Source organism: Bombus fervidus, chromosome 6 (assembly GCF_041682495.2).
Source record: "Bombus fervidus isolate BK054 chromosome 6, iyBomFerv1, whole genome shotgun sequence".
Classification (NCBI taxonomy): Eukaryota; Metazoa; Arthropoda; class Insecta; order Hymenoptera; family Apidae; genus Bombus; species Bombus fervidus.
This window is the reverse complement of record NC_091522.1, coordinates 17,291,339-17,314,411: the sequence shown is the minus strand read 5'-3', so window position 1 is coordinate 17,314,411 and position 23,073 is coordinate 17,291,339. Positions and strand designations below refer to the sequence as shown.

Below are 23,073 nucleotides of genomic sequence, written 5' to 3'. Positions count from 1 at the left end.
ATGTGTTTTCTGTCTGTGCCCCCGTGTTACGATTTGCTACAAATTCGACGAGTTCCTCTAATCCATCGATTAACAGACTGGTATCGGACGTGCACGGCATATTTTCTTCGCCACGATCAATCTTCACGTTCATTAATACATTAATTAATACATTACAGGATATCATACAGGAGCGCCTAATGGTTTTACAGTTGAGTCTTTCGAACCTAAAGGGAACTTACTTGCCACGAGATAGCATAGACTCTATGCTGTCTGCAATTACGGTGAGATTATGCACAAAAAACGATCTTATAATATTTTTCAATATCTTCCTTTCTAGAAAATTATTTTATTATATATTTATTTCAAATTTTCACAGATGTATATTCGGATATTTCATTTATTCCGCGACTTGAACTATCGAAATAATTTTCAGAATTTACTAACGGAGCTCCAAGGATACGACGAGGAAGTGGGTCATTTAGAAGAAGAATTGCGTAAAATTCCAGCCGATTTGGAAGCACAAAAGCTTCTATCGAGTCTAGAAGAGGTTCAGTCTCGCATCGCCACCCTTTTATCGCAAGCGGAACAAGGACGCGCTACTTTGGAAAGAGCGCGTGGCCAACAAGAACAACGCGGCCACGATATCCACGAATACAAGAAATTCTTGGATGAAACGGATAGCTGGCTGAAGAATATCGTAGCCGGTATGAAGCAACAACAACCGACTACCACGAACAAGGTGCGTTTATATGAAATTAAATTTATTTTCAGCCTTCGTGGGTGATGGTACGATGACACTTCGAATTGTACACAGAGAATCGAAGAATATTCGACAGGTGTTTGCGAGCGTTTACAAAAATTCTATTGATTCTCAATGAACGCAAATATCGTTCTAATATTTCTCGATCCTCTGTTCTTTTCCAAAAATCATGCAAATCGAAATCGCTTGCATCTCATACACTCAGAATGTTCATATCACGATTCTTCGTTTTTATTCCTATTGGCAAGAAAAATTCGCAAATATCAGACACGATAGTTGATCGCGATTTTTACAACGCACGGACCTGGTCGACGATCTCGTAATCCCCCGTTTTAGAATGGCGGCGTGCACGATTTATTTTTAAACGAAACCACGATATGCGGAATCACGCATATAAAACGTCTGTCTGTGTGTCTCTGTGCCGGGACAGGCTTTACAGGACGAGCTGAGCAGTCACGCGCAACGGGTGTCGGAGCTTGAATCGTTGCCAGAAATCAGCACGCTGGCAAAGGTCCTGAAGAATGCGCTGTTGGAAGTGATGTCGCGACTGCAGCAAAGGCAGCAGGTATCCAACGTTTTCCAATGCACGGGGGCTTTCGCAAACTTCGCTGGTCTTCGCGCAACAGTCTCGTGAAATACACGATGATACAGAAACAGAGAGTTCTAGGAGTATGAAAGAGAATTGAAACGAAAAAAGAAACGAAACTAGAGTTGAATAGAATTATTTAACAAATATTCGTTACATATTACATAATACTTATTTACATTTATACGAATAGACGTAACGTTATGAATGACTTTTCAATTTAACATATTTCGTGCAACAGGATTATCGAAGCAGAGAATCGAGAAATATGAAATTAGAAATTAAAAATTGAAAAGGAATATTTAGCAAATATTTATTATATATATATTTATACATACGATTTATTTTTATTTATTATATTTATACGGACATATAAATGTAGCGCCATCGATTAATTAAAAATTTAAAGATAGGTAAACTTTGGTCAAATTTCTAATCGATTTCTAGTCAAGTTCTAGTCTATTTTGGGATTGGGAATAAAATAAAAGGAATTATTCAGTCTCTTGTCGACGCAAGAGATCTGCTACAAGAATAATAAGGATGTGTACAGAGTATGTATTATATATTAAGAAATGGTATACATATACATATAATACTGCCTGTATCTTATACTTTAGTAAATACATAATGGTAATAGGGTGATAGATATAGTCAAGCATGTAACATTCTTTTTGTTTCCTTTCTGCTTCTTAACGTAGTAATTCATGTTTGTTGTATCACGTATCATTTTGCACGATATTTATTAATGGGTAAATTATGACAGGATAAGGTTCTAGTACACTTGTCGTTTCATCTACTTTTATTTATCGTTATGTCATTGCGTTTATTTCTCACCTGAGCTTCTCATCATATGCAACGAATATGGCGGGTTAAATATCATAGGCGTGTTAGTCGACGTAATAACTTGAACCACTAAAAATATATAGAATTTTTTATTATTTATGAAAAATGACTATGATTGTCAGCCCGCCATTACACCGTCATTTTACGCTCATCGCACTGTCATCGTTCACTCTTCTCACAACTTCACGGTGTATTTATTTATATATAAAACTAGCACTTTTTACGTTTCTTTTAGCTTAAGGTAATGAATGTAATTGTATAGGTGCAGCATTTGTTTATGGAATGTTAATACAGTTACTCTGTAATTTTTTTCATGCTGTAATTAAAGTATTCTCATTAATTCCCATCTCCCCCCTTTTTTATTTATCCCTGGATATCACCAAGAAATTCTACGAGTTCTATGTACATGTAGACACTTGTATATGTGTATATGTAAAATAACGACGAAACGTCTTTCGTTCGCAATATTGCTATTAGAAAAGTATTCAAAATAGTGTCTCGTGAAAATTGTAATTGTTTCGCTATTCAGCATCGCTATTTTATTTTCTTATATTTTCTTTTCTTTTTTTTTTTTTTTTAATTAATTGCTCGACCGTAAGTTTTGATTCTCTCTTGATAGATAAATCGCCGGTTCCTTTTTTTCTTTATATCACATATACGTAGACCACTTGGCGTACCCAAAATAAACGCGTTAAAATAAAGTCGGACGTGAGCTAAAAATACGACAGTGTTACGCGGAGTGTTCTTGTCTGCAGATATTCTCGTTCTTACTCCTCGATGATCATGTTTTCTAAATAATTCTTTCGTCCTCGTTTCCACCGACATCATGCAGGTGCAGCTATACCGAAATCGAATAAATCGAATGATATCCAATCATCGGATAATCAATGTGGTCTTCCGCGTAAAAAGCCAGTGATTAACGTAGTGCCATCATTAACACAGGCGCGTTAAATTTTGCTACCACGACACAGTGGAATCCACTGTTACTTACGCCATTGCTTTCAGTCCTGTTGTGCAATAGGCTTTTCGGACAATACGACGCAATAAAATCTGCCATTATATCTGGTTCACACTTGAAATCTAAATGTCAAGATATGCAGTAACAAAGTAGCAAAATTTAATAGCTTTATTGTTAGCGCTTTAGTCACATCATCCATAAAAATAAACTACATACATACAATGATCAACGTATATTTAACACTTAATTGCTAGAGTGCGATTAAAAATATAATACTGCTAGATAATACAATTAGAAATATGTTAATTTTTTACTGTGGCTCCTAATAAAATATTTAAATGTGAAATTGTACGTTACATCACATAATTAAACATTTTTCAAATATCTAGCAGAATAATGCTCGTAATATAGTTAAGGGTTGAAAGATAGTTCTATCATTATACGAGGAAAAGTAAATAAAATTTACGGTGAAAGATTATTTAGAAAAACATTGCAGCAGTCGAAGAACCAGCGTCCAGGATGATCACACAGGTATCTTGAACCAGAATCGTTTCTTAAATTTTCCAGGAGGTTTGCGATGAAGAGGCGCAAGCGGACGAAACGTCAGACCGAGATGATGCCACCCTCGATCAGGCACCCTCCATTCATTCGTCCCTCGAAACTAGTATGCCATCCCTAGCCGACGTTTCCCTGCAAACAGGACAAAGTCTACTAGCGAACATCGTCGAGAAACCACAACAACTGACCAAACAAACGTCAACAAATAAAATGCCAGTTTCAACAGAATGTCATTCTTTGACCACGCAAACCATGGACACAGCACACCCTAACATCGAAAACATTCAAACCCAAGAAACGATAAAGATTCTAAAAACCACAGAAGGTGATCACGATGTGATCGAGATAGCCACGAAGAACGTACCTTCCGCTTCCACTCAGGAAATCGATCAGGAACATACCGAAGCGACGGCAGAGGACATCGTCGTTGATATGAAATATCAAGATCCCACGAACACTGACAATACCACCAGTGAGTTGAACATCGTTCACGCTGCTCCACAATCATTCGAAACTGTCCTGGTCGAACCAGATGACGTGACCACCGAAGTGGTAGTAGACGAAGATGGTTCGAAGAGAATAATTGTAAGAAAATTGAGACGAACCACGATGACTAGTAGACAAACCACTCAACAACATTTGTCATCCACGTCCACGGCGATCGGAGACGCGCCATCCGTGGTGCAAGCTTTCTCAGAGGCCACCATGAAGGATCAACAGGTCACGGTGACTACTACGAAGCCAGATGGTACGATAGAAACCACGACGAAACAGATCCATGGCGGAAAAGTAACTACTGGCACTCCTTATAAAGATGTAAAGGTGGAGGAATACGAATTAGCGCCGCAGTATACGCACATGGTGACCCAAGGTCACGTTCGAGACATCAGTCCACAACCTTTCGAGGAGGGACTGCTGATGGAAAGTGGAGAATATCGGGCGCAAACGTCGAGCGTGCACGCTGTGGTACAGCAAGTTACTAGAAGAGTGATTAGAAAGACTAGGAGGATTATTAGGAAAGTTACGATTGTGGATGGTAAAGAGACTGCTACCGAGGAGATCATAGAAGAGCCCGAAGAAGTGGAGATCGATGAGAAGAATATTCCGCATATTAGCATCAACGTTATTAAACAAGAGGAACAGAGACAGTTTCGAAGTGATGGAGCAACAGGTGAAGAGAAGACACCAGAACGCGTTTTGGTTGAAGAAATCACTGATAAAGAAGAGAAAGATTTGAAAGTGGAAGAGAAAGATTTGGAGATCGTAACCGATGACACACCCATGCAAGGACCGTTCTTTGGAGCATTTGCTAAAGACATGCACCCCAGCACGGGATATATAGAAGCAGAAGAAAAGCCATTAATTGATATTAAAAAAGATATTCCAGTAACCGAGAAGAAGGAAGAAAAAGTTGTAGACGTAACTATTCCAAGAGAGAAGACTTTGAAGAGTCAAGTGGAACCTTCGATAGTGGATATTCGAAGGGAACAATCTCCGCGAACTCCTGAAGAATCTTTATCGCAAATTCACCTTGATGACAAGAGCTCAAAATTGGAATTCGTTGAAAGGAAACCTGAACCAGTGGACAAGTACGAGCAGGAGCACTTCCTGGTCGAGGTAAAAGACAAAAAGTTGCTTCCGTCCGCCAGCCAGGCGTTCATCGATGCTGAAGTGTCTGCTGTATTGCAGAGTCCAATCGGAGAGATCAAGATACACGAGACACAGGTACAGCAAGAGTTAGCGAAGTCTTCGATCGAGTCGATCGTATCGGACGACATCACTAAAGCGACCTGTAAGTCTGTCGATGCACCAGTAAGCAGAGAAACACCCGGTATCGAGCTAGAAGGTCGCACGGTAGATGTAGAAAAGCACGATGACACTATAGGCACCGTAGATGTACTAGAGGAAAAGCCATCGATCGAAACGGCGACGACAGGAGCACCAGAATCGTCGCTAGAATTTGCATCAACGGAACTACAAAAGATAGTTGACGTTTCAGAAGTGCAACCTACACAGATCGAAGGGGCAATTTCCACGATTCCATCGACGGAGTGCGAGAGGCACGACGAATCGGAAATTTTACCTATACACGTGAAACAGCAGATAGTGAAGAACTCGTTCATTCCGGAGATCGATTATTCGGTCGACGACTACATGGACGAAGCGCTGAAACCGGAATACAAACCGATCTTCCATAAAGTGGAGATATCTCTGGCTGTGAAGAAGGACGGTGAAGAGATGCAGCCTACGGTGGAGGTGAAGAGTCAGGCTGAACCGGAAGCAGCTCCTCATCGTATGGTGAAAGAAGACGTCAACATCAGTTTACCTGCAGACAAGGAGAGCAAATTAGTTATTCACGACAAGATTGTACAAACTTCTCCACCGGTTGCTGAGCCTACGATTGTCAGCTTGGACAAGTATGTCGGTCTCTCGGAAAGAACAATGATTACCTCGGATAAGTTTACTATTACATCAGAGAAAGAGGAGACTGACAAGTCTGTTATCTGTTCGGAAAAAGAAGTAACTTCCGACAATGTGATTACGTCAGAGAAAGAAGACGAGTACCAGACTGAACCTGCGATAGAACCTGAAGAAGAAACATTTGTACCGTTGGCTGAGAAGATCGAAGAAGAGGTTAAGTCACCTATGTCGTCCATGGAGACGAAATCGAGCGCTTCTCTGGTATCCAATATTGCAGAGTCCATAGAGATCGACGTCGCGTTATCTGATTCTTCGAAACATATCAGCGAAGCGCCACAGCCTGATATCACGAAGATGTTCGAATCCAAGGAGCTAAAGATGTTGTCGAAAGACGAAACATCGGAAGGGGAAGACGGTTATGAGGCGGACAGAACGATGATATCGACGACAACACCGGACGACGAGAGTATGATGAAGATGAAAAAGAAGAAGAAGAGGAAGCAGAGAATACGAAGCTTCAAGGACGAAGAGCAAACGGAATTTCCAGAGACTAGCTCTGACGATGAAGAATTCACGGATGATTTGACGCCGATGGAGAGCGAGTATGCGAAAGCTACGAAGAAGAAAAAGAAGAAAAAGAAGCGTGCAGACGTTGACGTAGATAAAGACAAAGCTCCAGTCGTCACATCGAACGAGGCAGACACACAGACTCTTCCTCAAGCGTCCAACGTTTCTGTTGCTACATCGCCAAAGGAAAAAGAGATATCAGAAATTTATATTCAAACCTCGCCTCATTTATTAGAGGAGACCAAGACACCAGAAATCGTAAAAGTTCACGAAGAAGCGCAAACTTCTTCAATTTCGCTCGAAGATTCGGAAAAGATTGAAACACCGAAAGTGGCGGAAATTCACGCAGAGATGCAAACGTCTCCGCTGTCTGTTTTGGACTTTAGCATGCAAACTATACCAGAAAAGGAACCTGAAAAATCGATTACGCAACACTCTGAAATGCAAACGTCTCCGTTACCCGCTTCAGATTTTGGCGCTCAGGCTGTTACCGAAGAGCCACCTCAGATAGAAGAAACGAGCACTCAAACGATAGAAACTCCTGAGAAGAGAATGGAAGAGTATGCTGTTCAAACTAGTCCGATCGAAGATATTACAGAAGCCACGGTTCCAATCGAAACTGTAGAAATTCAGGTTCAAACCGTAGGAACGGATGTAGTTTCTATCGAGGCACAAACGTCGCCAACTGCGCCATCAATGGAGATAGAGACACAAACAGCAGACAAAATGGTTGTCGCTGTCGAACAGCAGACCACTCCACCACCAATTGAAGAGAAGATTTCAGCTGGAATAGCTACTCAAACTGTGACTCCCGAAGCACCTAAGACCATAGAAACAGAAGCACAAACTAGCAAGCCAACCAGTCCAGAAATAGTTACGTTGGACTTTAATATCCAAGCGGATTTGATAGAGCATCCTTCCGTCGAGATAATGGAAACGCAAACGACCCCAGGAGAGAGTCCGCGACAGGCAGACACTCAAGAAACTGAATCACAGACGATGTTGGCCGAGCCAACTCAAGAAATCATGATACAGACCAGTCCAGTTACATTTTCCCCTGAAAAAGTCGAGGTTTGCGAACTATCTTCTCAGACTAGTTTAGAAGAGAAGAAACAATCGATGGACGAACAGTCTCAGACTGTCACACCGGAAAAGATAAAGACGTTGGACACCTCAGTACAAATAAAGACGTGCGAATTGATGGCACAAGTCGAGGAAAGTGTACAAATCATTCCCGAAACTCGCGAAGATGGCGCGCAAACGAGCGTCGAAGAAGAGAAACCGTTGTTGGTGACGGTTTCACAGCAAACAAATGATGTATTACTAGTACCTCGAGAAGAAAAGGAAGTGGTTAAAGACGAGGAAGGCAATGTGATAGAAGCCACGATGGACGTGGTAGATGCAGAGGTAAAGATGCCTCTAAAACTTACAGAAATTCCAGTAGCACCTGATGTACAAGTACAAGAATATAAAGCATACCTGGATACGAAGATCGAGGAAGTAACAGAACCGGAACCTGTTATGAAAGAAACTATTCAAGAGGAATTCAAGGACGAACAGAATCTCTCCGAAAAGATAGAGAAATCAGAAATTGAGGAATCGGTAGCACCTTCGAAGGAAGATACCGAAACTACGGATGCTGAATTTAAAATCCGTTTGCAGGCAACCATAGAATTCCCAACTAGCGACACTACTACCGATACTGCGAGTAAATTCACTGATAGTTCGCAAGATACGACTATTACAGAGGATCTAAGCTCTGCAGGAAAGATAGACGACAGCGTTAGCAGGAGGCAAAAACGGAAGAGGAGACACACGACCAACGAAACGTCCGCAACGACTGAAAAGGATCTGGAATCCATATTTGGACAATCTGTAGAATCGCGAGATGTGTCTCTAAGATTGTCTTATTCCGATATTACCAAGAGAAACGTGGGTGAAGAAAAGTCTGCCTCTGGCGAACCTGGTATCTTCGAAAGAGGCTTTGACGAAGATGATACTAAAATTGTCCCGGACGAAAAGGTAGATGAAGAAAGTATACAAAGCACATCATTGACAATGGTCGAACCAATAGCAATTAAAGACGCGCAAGATGTATGGACGGTAGTCAAAGATGAAGCAGAAGGTCAACAAGCGCCAATTGTTTCACACATGCCTTCCCCTGAACCAATGGACACGACCGAAGAACCATTTTCTCCTGTAGAATCAGTAGAAATTTTGCAGGAAGATGACCGGCCACGAATCAAAACTTACGCGGATATCATCAGTGAATCTTCGAAAACACCAGGAAGGGAACAACCTTCGTGGGAATTGTCCCATCACGCGATACCACAGAAGGGCGCGAGTTCGAAAGCTTTCTTGTTAGCTGAAACAGCAGAATATGAACCTCAACATCAGATTACTCAGAGCAATCAAACAACCAGAGCGATCTCTGATCGAATGCAGAGCCTTCGAAACGCTAAACAACCGAGTCATCTAGGAAACATTCTTCATATAGCTCATCTGGACAAAGTGGCAAATGAGAAACTAGCTGAAGAACGAGCTGCAGACGTGAGGAAGGAACTGTCCCACTTGAGGGACGCTGCTCAAGAGAAAGACGCGATCACCGTTGAAGAAACTCTGGTTGTCATCGTAGATACGATTTCCACTTGGTTGGAGACCATCGAATACAGAATTTTCTTGAGCAAAGAGTGTCCTACTGGTCCCTCTCACGATGATAAAACTTACGTTGAACTGAAGGACGAAGTGGAAAATGTGGAAGAGAATATTCAGGAGCTTAATAATATTTGGAAATTAGTGGAGACCAGTTATCCAGGGGAAGATAGGAAAAACTTGCAGGAATGTTTGAATGCTCTCATGACTCAGGTTAAAATGATCGAAGACGCGACCGATGATGGAGAGAAACACCTTACGAGTGAGCTCGCTAGGTGGGATGAATTTGTAAATGGAGTGAACAATATGTACAGGTGAGATGTTTATTCAAAGTTAATAGTACCTTTCCTCCTTTTAAATTTTTATCCAAAGTTTAAAGTTCTTCTCTTTTCTTTTTCTTTTATTTTAATAGATTAATCGAGGAACAACGAAAACTGCTGAACGAAATCATCGAGCTCGAAGCATCCACAAAATGGAAGCTACAAGAGCTGGACAAACTGGAAAATATGAACCGGTGTCACATGTGGAAGACCGCAACATTACTTACCACTTCACACGAATTACTGCGCGATTATCCTGGAAAACATATTCCAGAAGAGACCTATGCGGCTCACGAGATGACCAAAATAATCGAGCATGGAATATGCATCGAACGTGAACGTCTCCTCCAATTATTAGCCTTGGCTGAAGAGTACGAGCAAACTCTTCGAGAATTCGCTCAGATCACCGAAATCGCGGAGAATCTATTAGAGAGTCCTATCTCGGTGATGAGTTTAGAACATTTACAAGAAGAGATGCAGAAGCACAGGAAGTTCTTCGTGAATCTAAACCATTGTCGAGCAATTCTGGAGTCGCTGGAAGGAAATTTGGACCCAGAAACCAGAACTAAATATTCGGATCTTCACGAAGAACTGCATAGCAGAGCTATATCGTTGCTAGATCAGGCTGCATCTAGAGCTCAGCAAATGGCTCTGGCTGCGTCTAGGTGGATTCTTCTGGAACAAGGGGTGAAAGAGGAGAGAGGATGGCTCCAAGTTGCTCATCAACGAGTTCCTGATCTCCAGACTGTGACGTCGTCTGATTATGACCAGTACATCTCCTTATATCAGGTAAATTAATATTTTCTTTTTAAAGAATCACAGATATAAAAAATATCACGTATTTTAGTTTAGTCTTGTATGAATTAATTTGAGCTACTTTTTATATAATGGTATCGGATATTGGATATTTAGCGTGTATCGATTTTCACTGAGAGAAGAGGATACGGCGGATACATACGTACTTAATTTTTTTCTAGTCTCTGGCAATGGACGTTGCGACACACCACGCTCGGCTTATTCAGCTTCTGAACGTGGCACGCAATCTTCAAGAATTGGTGAACATCGAAGATCCCGAAGATCGTTATGGCGAAGCCTTGGACGTTATCGTGAAGCTTCAGGATAACGTAGAATCGTCGCTGAGGAAATTGTTGGCATTTAGAGAAAGTTGGTGCAATCAGGAAGCACTAATGAACCGTTTGGAGAATTGGATGAACTCGGTGGAGAAGGAATTGGTCAGTATCCGCGATCCTTCAGGAGGCCATATACGCCAATTCTGGGTAAGTAATAATCAAACATCGTTCGAACGATTAATATATTTCAAGAATTGAGTTAAAAAAATTGTTACAAATTCCTACAACCAAAGTTGAAACGTCGAAATTCTTTACACGTCGAATGTTTCCATCTTATTAGGAATTGAAGGCGCAATATGAGGTGCACAACAACATTCGCGAAGAAGCTAACAATAGCTTCGAGAAAGCTCTGAGAATAATTCCCTTATCAGACGAGATGTTGCAAAGGCAGTTCCATCGTGAGGTTCAAGATCGTTGGAGCGACGTCTCGCAGAAAATAAACGACATTCAAGAACAAGTAACTCGGAACATTTCCTCCGAAGACATTTCGTCCAACGAGAAACTAAAACTCCTCGAGCGAGAACTAAACGAATTACGAATAACCGTCGATGGTTTTCACGGTGTTCTAAAGACAGAAGAAGAACTAGATCTATACATCGAACGTTTGACAGTCTTATTCGATAGAATCTGCTTGATCCAAGACGAGCTAGGTCGCCTAGGCTTGCTTCCCGTAGCGGAGAGCGAGAAGGTCGGTGTTTTACTGTCTTCGGCTCGCAGAATAGAGAGCCAAATTAGCGAAGAGTTAGACGCAGCGCAGTTGCTGAGAGAAAGGCTTCAGGCGATCCAGCGTGGCCTTAGTCGCGTTAGAAAAGCCCATCAACGGCAATCGTCTATATTGGATCAATGCGAGGGAAGCGAACAACAGGGAAGCGAAGTGGTCGCAGCTGCTGTGGATCGATGTCAAACTGTCACCGACGAACTGGCGATTTTATGGCAGGATATCATGGGCCTCAGACAATTATTACACACGTTACCCACAGTAATGAGAGTCTCGGTATCGCCAGTCAGCGTCGAACGAGACATTTCCAACCTTCAAGACACTCATACGGACTTAGAAGCCAGATGTTCGCGATTATTAACGTTGTTGAAGAACAGGCTCGCTCTATGGAAAAGATTTGAGAAACAGTTGGAGATGGTACAGCAATCGGTTCAAGAGGCTGACTACATGATGGAATTGTTAACCGTGCAAGGATCTGTCGATTATGAAAGACTACTGAAAGCTACCGAAAGGCTAGAGGTAAGTTTGAACTTCTATGTCGATCGTCCAAAGGTAATCGTACGTTGTGTAAGTACGTTGTTCTGGGTTGGGTACTTACGTCACGCGAGCTAATTGTCGTTAATCAAGGAAGAATACTAATCGAAACCGTGAGTCGATTCACGGCCCCCGATGTAACGTTTCGAGGCATCCAAGATTTACAATAACACGCCCCCGGTGCTCGTATGCTCGAACATTCCTTGAAAGTCTCTCGCGCCTCGGAATGCGTTAAAACTTGCAGAAGTTTGAATAACTAACCGAATGGTATCGACCGGCCTGCTTTTGCGCGCCCTCGACACCTCCAATCGTTCGCAATTGAAGAAACTAGTATGTAACTCTGCTATATAGACAGCATTTCTATGAATATTCTAAAATAAGTTTCGCATAAAGGCTGGAAACCTAATATTGGAAACTTTGTTCGTTGCAAAATATATATCTATGTAATCCACTTTTGATCGATTACTATATGATATTTCCAAAAATAAAAAAAAGAAGAAATTAAAAGATATTCTGGAAGGCGTAATAAATATGGAAGATTTAAAAGCTGAAGATAAAGTTACTTAAAATATATTTGCTACATAGATAGTCAATCTTCGAATATTCCAATATTCGGACAATCGACTTTCAAATATTTCAAACGTAAAACTTTTAAAAATAAAGCGAGAATTCGCAAAAATTAAAATCCACTTATCCAACGCGGATTATCGATCGATTGACGCTCTCGCTGTACGTCAAACTTCGAATGTTCCATTCTTCAAATGTTCCAAATTATAACAGGCTGAAAATTAAAAGCACGCGTTTCTAGAGATTAAAATGAAACGATGTACGGAAGCATTTCGATCGATGCTCTCACCGGAAGACGCACTTTCCTCTCCGATAACCTTCGCCACGTGCGAGGAAAGCGGCGCGATTCACAGAGCGCGCAGGCGCGTAACAAGCCTGGGATCGGTGTTATCGGAGGTCGTGTATCAGTGACACGAGTTCCGTGGATGCGGTCGTGTCGAGCGCGCGTATTTAAACGTTCTCGTTCCTTCGTACAGTGACTGGCGACATAAGTGACACGCGAGTGCATTTTTTCTTTCTTATTAAACGATCTTCCTCGTTATGAAGGTCCTCGAACATCGAACGCCACAATTTCGTTAACGTTCGCGAAATGAAACGTAAGAAATATTAAAAATGTGGCAACGCGAATCATGTGAGAAATTGGTGAAACGATCGACGCGGATGATCGTAAGAAACCGTCGAGCATACTTGTGCCTGGACACGTCGAGTTGATTGAGCGGAAGTAAGCATTGAATATTTATAAAAATGCAAAGTATCGGAACAATTAAAACTCGAGGACGCATCGAATTCTTCTTCAACTTCGTTTCACTATTACGTTAGAATATGTACGAATACGTTGGAATGTAGAGTTCGACTATCGCTTCAGAACATACGGATATTTTTTATTTGTATGTTGTTAGTTCTTTGTTGTTTATTTTTCTTCGGTATTTGATATTTTTGAAGATGAGGGATGAACCGTAACGGTGAAACGATAGCAGCGAACTCGTAATGTTTTGTCACTTCGTGGTGTCCCGTGTGTCGTAATTCCCTGTACAAACAAACCGAACCAGGTCGAAGAATGTATATACAAATATGCAAAAAAACGGAGATGACTCGTTATAGAAGGAACATAATTAACAGCTGTGTTCGAAAGTCATTTTTAGTTTCGTCGAAACAAACAGTGTAATGCTTATGTTTCGTGTCTGAATAATTAGAAACGATTAGTCGCAGATAGAAGTCCGTTGACGATTAAATGCTAATTGGCAACAGGTCCGGCCAAATGAATTGTCCTTGACGAACAACAGATATCGAGTCATCGCGAGTAAAATCTCTCATTTACATTTTTCATGTGCGACGGTGACGCGGCCTGAAATTCTTCGATTCCACGTGACATTATTTGAATTACAAAGAATAAAAGAAAATCAATTCAAGAAATAAAGAAGGACAAACGAAAAGAGAGAAATGTTTATAAAATTCAATTAAAATCTTTTTTATTATTTTTCTTACACTAGAATTGTGAATTACAATAGTCTAATTAGAAGTTTAATATTTTCTGAAAAACAATGAAAAGGAACGAAGTATTTAATAGAAAGAATCAATGATTCTTTGCTACTCCTTCTTTATACTTGAACATTATAATCGATGACCTAAAATATTTACTCGCAATGTAAATTATAACTTGCACTTATCGAATATTCAAATATCAAAGAAGAAAGTGCAGTAATACTCCGAAACAACGTAAGAATAAAATTCTGCCATGGCAATGCTATAAGTAATAAACATGATGTGAATCATAATAAACGCGATGCACGTCGAAGTAAAAATGAAGGAAACGAGCATGCAGCAGACGCTCGCTGATCCACATTGATATAATTATATACGAGGGATGACACAGACGAGCACGATGGCCAGGATGTATGACGCAGTGATACGGTATGTAAACTATGCCATGTGGAAAAGCGCGGATTTACCTAGCTTGTAAAGGAATCGATGTTTACGATCTCAGTACGTTAACTTTTGTTTCCGATTAGGTTTGTCTTTCAAAATTTTTACCACGAATTTACAAAATTCGAATAGAACGACAACAAGCGACCGCACCCAACCACGCATTTTTGACCTCCTGTTTGTTATTCCGCGTACGGCACACATATGGCTTTGTTTGCTATAGATGAGTCGTTTTAGATAAGATTCTCTTCCTTTTTCATTAATTTTTTAATTGGGGAAGCGAATATTTTTGCAATAGCTCGGTTTGTTTGTTAATTATTTATACAGAGATTAATCTCGAGATGCTTGTCCTACAAAAGCAGATAATTATTATTAATATATTCACATATGAGAAAGGAGTTTTACAAATGAAGGATACTGTGATTCTTTATCCAATAAACGACACGCGAAAAATCTTCTCCGCTTAAAATTCATATTTCTTTCGGATATTTTTAATAAAAAATCGTCTTCTTCGCGTTTCAACACGACTACGTTTTCGTTATGCAATGTTCCTTCGATCGCTTTTATTTTTGACGCTCGGCTGATAACGTCATAAAACACTCGAGGAATTTTATTCTTGTCGGCTATATCATATAAAGCGGAAGCTCCAGGCCAGTCGCAACTTCCTGTTCCGTTAGTTATCGCAATACCGCGCCCACAAGAGCAGGCCGGTGCATTTTAGTAACTTCCGGCTCGCGAAAAATCGACCGATCAGCTTCGTTAAAATCGACAAGTGCACCATCGGCTGCCACCGTGGCACTTGACGGCTTGAAATAGACACGAAGCGAGTCACGATTATCCGAATTAATCGCACGTTACACGAGTTTCGGGATGCTATTTTCCTGTCACGAAATTCCATTTCATTTTTCAATTAAAAAAAAAAATTGGCATATACCAGTTCCTAAGTAGAAACATACGACTTAAAATTATTCCAGGACAAAACATTCTAAAGTAAAAGTTTTTACGAGCGTTAAATTGGAACAAATTCCCCTTCGTTACAGTTTCATGCGATTTGTTCACGAAACTCATAGATTCTCAGCTAAATAAAACTTATGGTAATTTTACTTCACTTAAGTAACAGTTTAAAATAAATTCCTCGTTGAACATGAAGCGAAGAAAATTATAGAATTGGTTGAACGAATTCGAAGAAAAAGTTGCCTGGTGTAAAACGAGGTTTCGCTAGAAATGTACTGGCGGCTATTCGATTTCCGCCAAAAGGTTTCGCCGGAAAACCGTCAGCCAGGTGAACGAACTCGAGTACACGACACAAAATTAGTCCAACCACGTTCTGACCGAATTCGAGCCACACAGGCTTCGAAACGTGCTCGTAGTCTCGTGACTCAAAATTATTTATAGTGCATATTTAAAGGAAATTGGCACGTGCATTCTTTGAGTAGCAACGGCGATATACACATTGTTATATGCTCGAATATTATAACGATTCCAATGATATCCCACGATCGTGCGAATATCCCGCGCTCTCAGTAGTATTCTTTGCGTTCGAGAAATACGAGCACTGGGGCAACCAGAATTTTCTAACGAGTTGAAACTTCTGTGGAGCCGGCTTGAGCCTATAGAACCTACCATCCTTAGTTTAGATGTCCAATTTAGCGTTACTCCATTTTTCAAGGTATTATGTTGAAATATTAAAATGTCTTTGTGTTTTCTACCTTTTAAGTATTGTTATATCATATAGATTGTTAGGAAGTAATGATTAAATATTTGAAATTGAATTTTAAAAAACACGGACGATGGAAAGAAAATTATAAAACTTTGATCTTCTTCAGTTTTGAAATAGTAGATAGGACACTTACTTACTTAAAGAGGGTAAAATATTTCTAATACAGTAAATTAGATAATTCCAACTATTTTCTTTGCAAATATCTCTTTGTAAATATCCAAGAGACTAAAATATGCTAATAGGGATAACTTTATGTGGACGAAGAGAATTAGGAAACGTGTTTGAAAGGCCTCTCGAGTTAATAGCTACGACGGTCGCAATTAACCAAGAGATCATAGAGCAATACATTCATCGTTCGATTAATCGTCTCAAGAAACAATGGAACAATATGCAAAGTCTCTTCCTGTGCTCGAGGTTATATAACGACTTCACGATTCCACGCGGTGCAAAGGAATAAAACCGAACCTTCTCGTATCGATGTAAAATATCGCGGAACGTACGTCAAAGATAATTTTAATCATTAGTAATATACATGAAACGCGTGCAAAGTGTATTTTCCCTGCTTAGAATGTTTATCTTATATGAAGAACCCGTATACGATGAAATCACTAACCGAACGCGGTTATCCTTGGCTACATCGTGATATATTAACATATGGAAATCGAAAATAGAGGTCATTATAAGAAGAAGTAAGGAGTAAGAGTCAACAAAGAGACAGTTAATCGTTCGTACAAAATCAATTAAAGTTTCATTGAACCCCAGCGGCCCGATAAAAGAAGCCTTTCTGCGCGAGTTTGCTTCTTTGATCCGTAGAGCGAAACGCGGATAAACAAATCGATTAAAGGAACTCGACCAAATGCGCTTAATCGTATTGTGTATCGCACAATAAAAGAGGACACAGGGGTCCTATAATTCTTGGTAATTGATCTCTCATAGAAGATAGATTTTACTTATTAGGAAACTAAAATATTTCCAATTTTTATATATTCGAACGTTATTACATTATTACGTTTGTTTAAAATAGTTACATACACAAACGTACATACCTTCTGTAAGTAAAAAAGCATTGAGCTAAGCAATGCTAGAATTTCATGAACTGTTCTAATTACACCGAACTTGTTATCAAAGAATTCTCCTAAATCTTTCGTCGACTTTTTGCAACTTCCTCCGACAATGTCCGAATTCACGTCGGGAGGAGCACAGGAGAGGAAGAGAAACGGGACGCAAAAACTTGTGTATGCGTGGGTTGTGTACGAACGGAAATATTTTATCTTATTGCAGGGTCTGAGCGGTGATTTGGGCGCGCGAGAAGTTCTCATTGGCGAATTGCGAGAGGCTGCCGAACCTCTGCGGGAGGGTTGCGCTGCAGAGGTCCGCGAGAAGGTCGAAGCAGCGGTAAATGAGGCCGTACAAGCCTGGGAGGACACCAGGGCCGAATTAGATGCCCTTTGCACCAAGTATCAGCACGCGTGCAGATTGTGGCAGCAGTACAAAGACTCGAGTGCCGCTGTTAAGGCCTGGGTGGACACACAGATGGACAGCGTCGCCAACCTGCCACCTGAAGAGGCCGTCAAACACATCAAGGTACGCGCGAACGTCTCTTTATTTACGAAATTTGCACAGCTGGTTGGTTAGTTTATTGGTCGGTTCACGCGCGATTGGCACATGCCTCGACTCTTTCGAATTTTATGATACTTTGGATTTTATCTGAAAGGAGAGGAAACACGAGATACAGCGTTATCATGAAAATGAAAAATTGGAGCGCGAAGAGATTAGAAGAGAAAGAAAGAGAGTAGCTGAAAGTGGAAAGTTTCTGTAAATCTATATTTAGCGTCCGAGTCATCGAATTTGGAATCGTAATTGGCTCAAACTGTCAGATAACACCACCGAAATTTTATGTAGCCTTTGTTGCGATTTCTATACTGGGGATTCTATTGTCTTTAGAACGATTCAGAGAGTTAAACTGTTTTTATCTCTGTGACTCATCGATGGGCATCGGCTAATGAATTTTGCCGGTAACGCAAGTAACCACGAGGAATCAACTGGCAAGGTAAATGTGATAAAGCTGGTCGTATCTATCGTAATGTTGGATTAGGCTGTTAGACGAATACGAATGTAGAAAGACAGCCGAGCAAATGTTTGGACGTCTTCGAACGTCTTTATATTTTTTTTTTTTTTTTTTTTTCGTTTGAACGTTAGTAAACTAAACGGTAGAATCCTCAGTTTACTCCCGTATATTATTACTTTAAAGGCTTGACAATTTATGCTGGCAGTGGCCATTAACGTTATCACGTCATATATCGATGACATAATATTTATCAGCAAAACACGGTAACATTTGTACACACTGTCGAACAAGACAAACTATCTGTTGGGTCTAGATAAGCCGAAAATGCTGTATCCGCTAAAATTTGTTAACCTATCTTCACCCATCGACATTACGCTTTTTTTCTGTTATCCTCCGTTTCGCTTATTATTTTGTTTTCCTTCGGATGATTAATAATTATTCTGACCGCACTTTAGCTACGAAAAAACATCTATTAATTATTTCTATTACTGTACCCAGTCGAGTATTTATAGGTACCCGTTTGATACAAAAGTCAATACCGAACCTGGTATCTACTCTCGCTAAACACAAGATCAATAACCAAGCAATCATCTCATCCACTTAAAATCATAAAAAAGCATCTTCCCGCCGCCGACAAAGTCGGTATCTGCCCTTTAGTACAGTGAAACCGGAGAACCATGACTCTACTCCTGCATCGTCCATGAAAAAAAAAAAAAAAAACACTTCAGACAAAGCGATAGTGCGACCAAAACGTCATCGTCCCTTGAATGGGAGCCTCGGGGTAGTGTCATCGTCCCCACCACGCCTAGTGCGGCACAACGGCACGTAGAAGGCACGATTCACCCTACGCAAGTGCGCCGAAACGTGGCTGCGAGGGTAGGTCGTTGAAATACGGGGCAACAGAGTCTCTCCCCACTCGAGTCTCAGGGTATGCGCATCGATCCCCGAAGAAGCGAGGACGCCAGTCTGGTCCAGAGCGTCGAGACGCTTGTTTCTTCACACATCTATTCTATAATCGTCGACGTGTCTCTGTGTGTGTTCACTATCCGTCTCGTTTCTCTGTGTATTATTATCGTTTCTTCAAGAGACCGACCGATAAGCGTACATCGCTCGTAAACACGTTTCGCAAGCATAGCAATTCGCGCGATTATGCGCGTACCATCGACGGTGGCCAAGAACCGTGTCCAGTTTCCGGCTAATCGAAAATTCGAACCGCATACTCGATGTCGCGACGACACGTGCCCGATTTGCTCCTTCTACCGTCGGCTTGTCCCTCCGCGGGTGAATTGTGCGTGACGTGCTGTGAAAAATAGGAACGATGAACAGTGACCTAAATTAAGAAGCATGTGCACACCCGAGGAGATAAAGGTACGATCGAATTGGGATTCTGCGATATCAGACGTGCCCGGCTTCGTTGAAGGACGGTTCTGCTCTCTTATAAATCTGTGCGGTTTATCGATTTTTTACGTCTTACCGTGTTTAAAGAATTTATATGGTGATACAGGTGGTTTTATTAATTAAATTTTACACAATCGTTTTAGTTGTTCTTATTCGAATAAAATTTACGTAATTTCGGCAATTTATCGTTCTTATAGCGTTGGCTTCTATTGCATACTTGAATTTATACGTAGATTTTAGTTGTTTTTATTTGATTAGAATTTACACGATGATAGACGAAGATAATGCATTGTATTCGTTACTTGAATTATATATATATATATATATATATAGATATGTTGTTTCAGCGTGATTCAATTATAGTATACAGTCTATATCGACATCGATATATGACGTTCGTGGTTCGAGGCGTGGGATAATTTTGTGTTGGAACTGTGTAATCCGGCGCACGTGTGATGCAACGAACTGGAATAGAATTTCTGCGGAGTCTTCGTGCATGACACTGTGCGCTAATCTAGTAAATTGTAGTTTGCATTCGACGTCCCTACTACTCTGACTATTCCTTATCAAAAGATGCAGTTGTGCGGCTATTATCGAGCGATCGTGTACCGTTATTTTTACGTTTTTGATATAGAAAAGGATAAAGAAGAATCGCGAATGATACCGAAGTAAAAAAATGCTTTCATAATCCGAGGAAGGTAACACGCGAAACTGAATGCGCGTTTCGTTAACTTAAAATGCACGTAGGCAAAAATAAACTGAACGCAGACTGGAAACTCGACCGAAACGCATCTACTATTTCACGCATTTGTCATTGCAAGTCGATTTTTCTCCTTTTATTTCTCCACAATACCTTTCTTTTCTCTTATTCTCGTTTATTAATTCGAATCATTCATTTCTGCGCGCCCCATTCACGTATTCTCGTTCACACATGTCTGCGTGTTCATGGCTGCCATGAATTTCAAAAAGCGTTCGCTCGCAGCTTGCTATCTCCGGTTCCGTTTCTCAAACAATAACACGCGTTTATTTCTAGCATACAGACAACTCCCCTATCTTTGACGCGTATTTAACAGGTTTCTGGAATCCTGCTGCGACCACGAAACTATCATAACAGCTCGATACTAAAACACTTTAATCACCATGTTTACAATTAGCGCTAACTCGACGAGATAAATTTAAATAAAATCAGTACGGAAGTGTCGTTTTCTTTAAACCTTTTCCTTCACCGTGCCGGTAAGAAAAGAAAAAAAAAATATAGAAAAGATCGTTTGAAACTCGAACGAGAGCATCGAACACTCAGAGCTGTTCCGCTGAAACTGAAATGCATCTGTCAAATGTACGTATAACTCTACAACTATCTCTTGACGAAATGGATCACGTGTCGTCTCATTGTGATACGTGATGCTTAAAAAATATCATGCGTACATCGATAAGTTTGCGAGATATCTTGTTTATAGAATTGCATCAATGACATTGAGTTATGAGACATTTCGTACGTGAATGCAAATGGATTCGTAGTGATAAATGCAGAATATTTTAACCTTTTAAAAACACAAATTTTTTTTCTTTTATACCTCCTTTACATGAAATGACATTTGACTGTGAATATTAAACGCGAGATGTTTCTTCTATAACGTTACACAAAGCACATTACACCGTGTGGTATCTCACCCGAGGATGCATAGGGATTAGAATGCCCTAGCGCAGAACGTCACTACACTCTTAAAAACACATACGAACTTCGTTTTATTTTCCTTTTACATAATACGTTGTACATGTTCAAACACGTGAGGTATCTTAATGATAACGTGGAATAAGCAACAGTACTCTCTTGTCTATGGGTAAAGAAGGGTTAATCATCTCCGAGGGGAGGAAACCTTAATTTTGATTTAAAGATTGTCGATCGAAACTAAATATCAACCTAAGAGTATTATTCACTTTTTGACAGATTTGCGAGGAAACGATGGCGGAACACAAGGAGAGATTGGCGGAGCTTCAAGGGCTGGTGGCGCAGATCGCGTCGAACGTCGGTCTGGACGCGAGTGGACCGTTGAACTGCGAAGTGGAGGCACTCGGACAGCGTCTGGATGACATCCGTGAAACTTTGTCGTGTCTAGCGGATGCGGCAGACGCCCGTGCCCTCAACCAGGAGCTCACATGTGGCGATTTATGTCAGACGAAAAATTTCCTGGACTCGGTCCAACAGGCAAGTTGTTACGTAATCCTTTCGTGAAGCATTTATTTTTTTTCGTGATATACTTCCTGCTTCGACTAAACGTTTTCTATCTTCTCCTCTCTTTTTTTTTTTTTTACTCGTTTCGTCCTTTGCTTCCTAGTTTCATGGCAGACTGCAAGGTAAATCTCACTTTGATTGCATAACGCGATCGATAGAGCGTAACGAGTGTTTTATTTTTATAATATGGCGATATCAGGAGGACCTTTCAAGCTCCTTTTCGCATAGAAAACGCTTTCAGTCGGAGCATGCATTAATCGTAAATATAAATACGACATAATTTATTACTGGCAGAGATGAAGGTATTAAACATCGGAGGTCTATGAATAGAGAAATTGTAATAGCTAGGAAATGGAGAATTCGAATAAGGAGTTAACTCATCTTCCTCGGTTAACGAGTTTAATTCATTCGAATCAAATATTTAATTAATTCTCAATTAAACGATTATTTACCCGACTGAATTCACTTATTTGATTGTGAACTAAACGTGGAAATTATCTTAATGAAAAATTAGAAGCACATGACGAGAAAAATCGATGGATTCTTATTACACGAACTTGAAATATATCGAACACTTTCTCCTCCATCAAGTTCGAATTGATGAAGTTATACGTTACAATGTAATTGAAGCTTAGCTGCTGCGTGAATGTAAATGATCTAACGATGACAGGTTAAAGTTCTATTACCTCTCTGAATAATTCATGAAGTATTAGACGCTTTGAATTTATCTGTCGCTTCAAACGCGTTTGCAAAACAGATGAAAAGTTATGGATTGGATTAAACCGTGAAATTCCTTTTATGCGATTATCACTTTTGGGACTTTGCTCGGTATCCGAGATTTGTAAATATTTTGAACCCGTGGTATAGTTATCGGTGGAAAACGTCTTGACACGTGCGCTTAACATCGTACGGTGAGCGAGTACGTGTTTATTTAAATTAGCGCCAGACGCTGCTAGGGACATAACTACTCTTCCTCAACGGAGGTCATTGTTCGATACAACGTTAGAATTCGAACAGAAATCGAATCGGCCGGAATCTTATCGGAGAACGAGTATAAACACTTTCAATTTGCAGACTTTTTCTTTTTCTTTTCCTTCGTAAGTGCGCTGGTTGTAAGTTTGTAAGACATTTTGCT

At 40.4% G+C, this 23,073-nt stretch overlaps 1 protein-coding gene across 17 annotated transcripts in view; it reads left to right on the top strand.

The window, feature by feature from the left end:
- Msp300 (Muscle-specific protein 300 kDa) overlaps window positions 1-23,073 on the top strand; it is a 110,532-nt gene that overhangs the window by 78,174 nt on the left and 9,285 nt on the right. For 16 of the 17 annotated variants that reach the window (XM_072005987.1, XM_072005985.1, XM_072005998.1 and 13 more), the window contains 9 exons: window positions 159-263; window positions 416-721; window positions 1,173-1,307; window positions 3,697-9,641; window positions 9,740-10,436; window positions 10,625-10,924; window positions 11,058-12,014; window positions 17,521-17,823; window positions 21,654-21,911. In XM_072005987.1, coding sequence (XP_071862088.1) covers window positions 159-263; window positions 416-721; window positions 1,173-1,307; window positions 3,697-9,641; window positions 9,740-10,436; window positions 10,625-10,924; window positions 11,058-12,014; window positions 17,521-17,823; window positions 21,654-21,911 — 9,006 coding nt within the window. The remainder of the gene's footprint in view (window positions 1-158; window positions 264-415; window positions 722-1,172; window positions 1,308-3,696; window positions 9,642-9,739; window positions 10,437-10,624; window positions 10,925-11,057; window positions 12,015-17,520; window positions 17,824-21,653; window positions 21,912-23,073) is intronic. The other variant, XM_072005994.1, reaches the window with a different exon arrangement.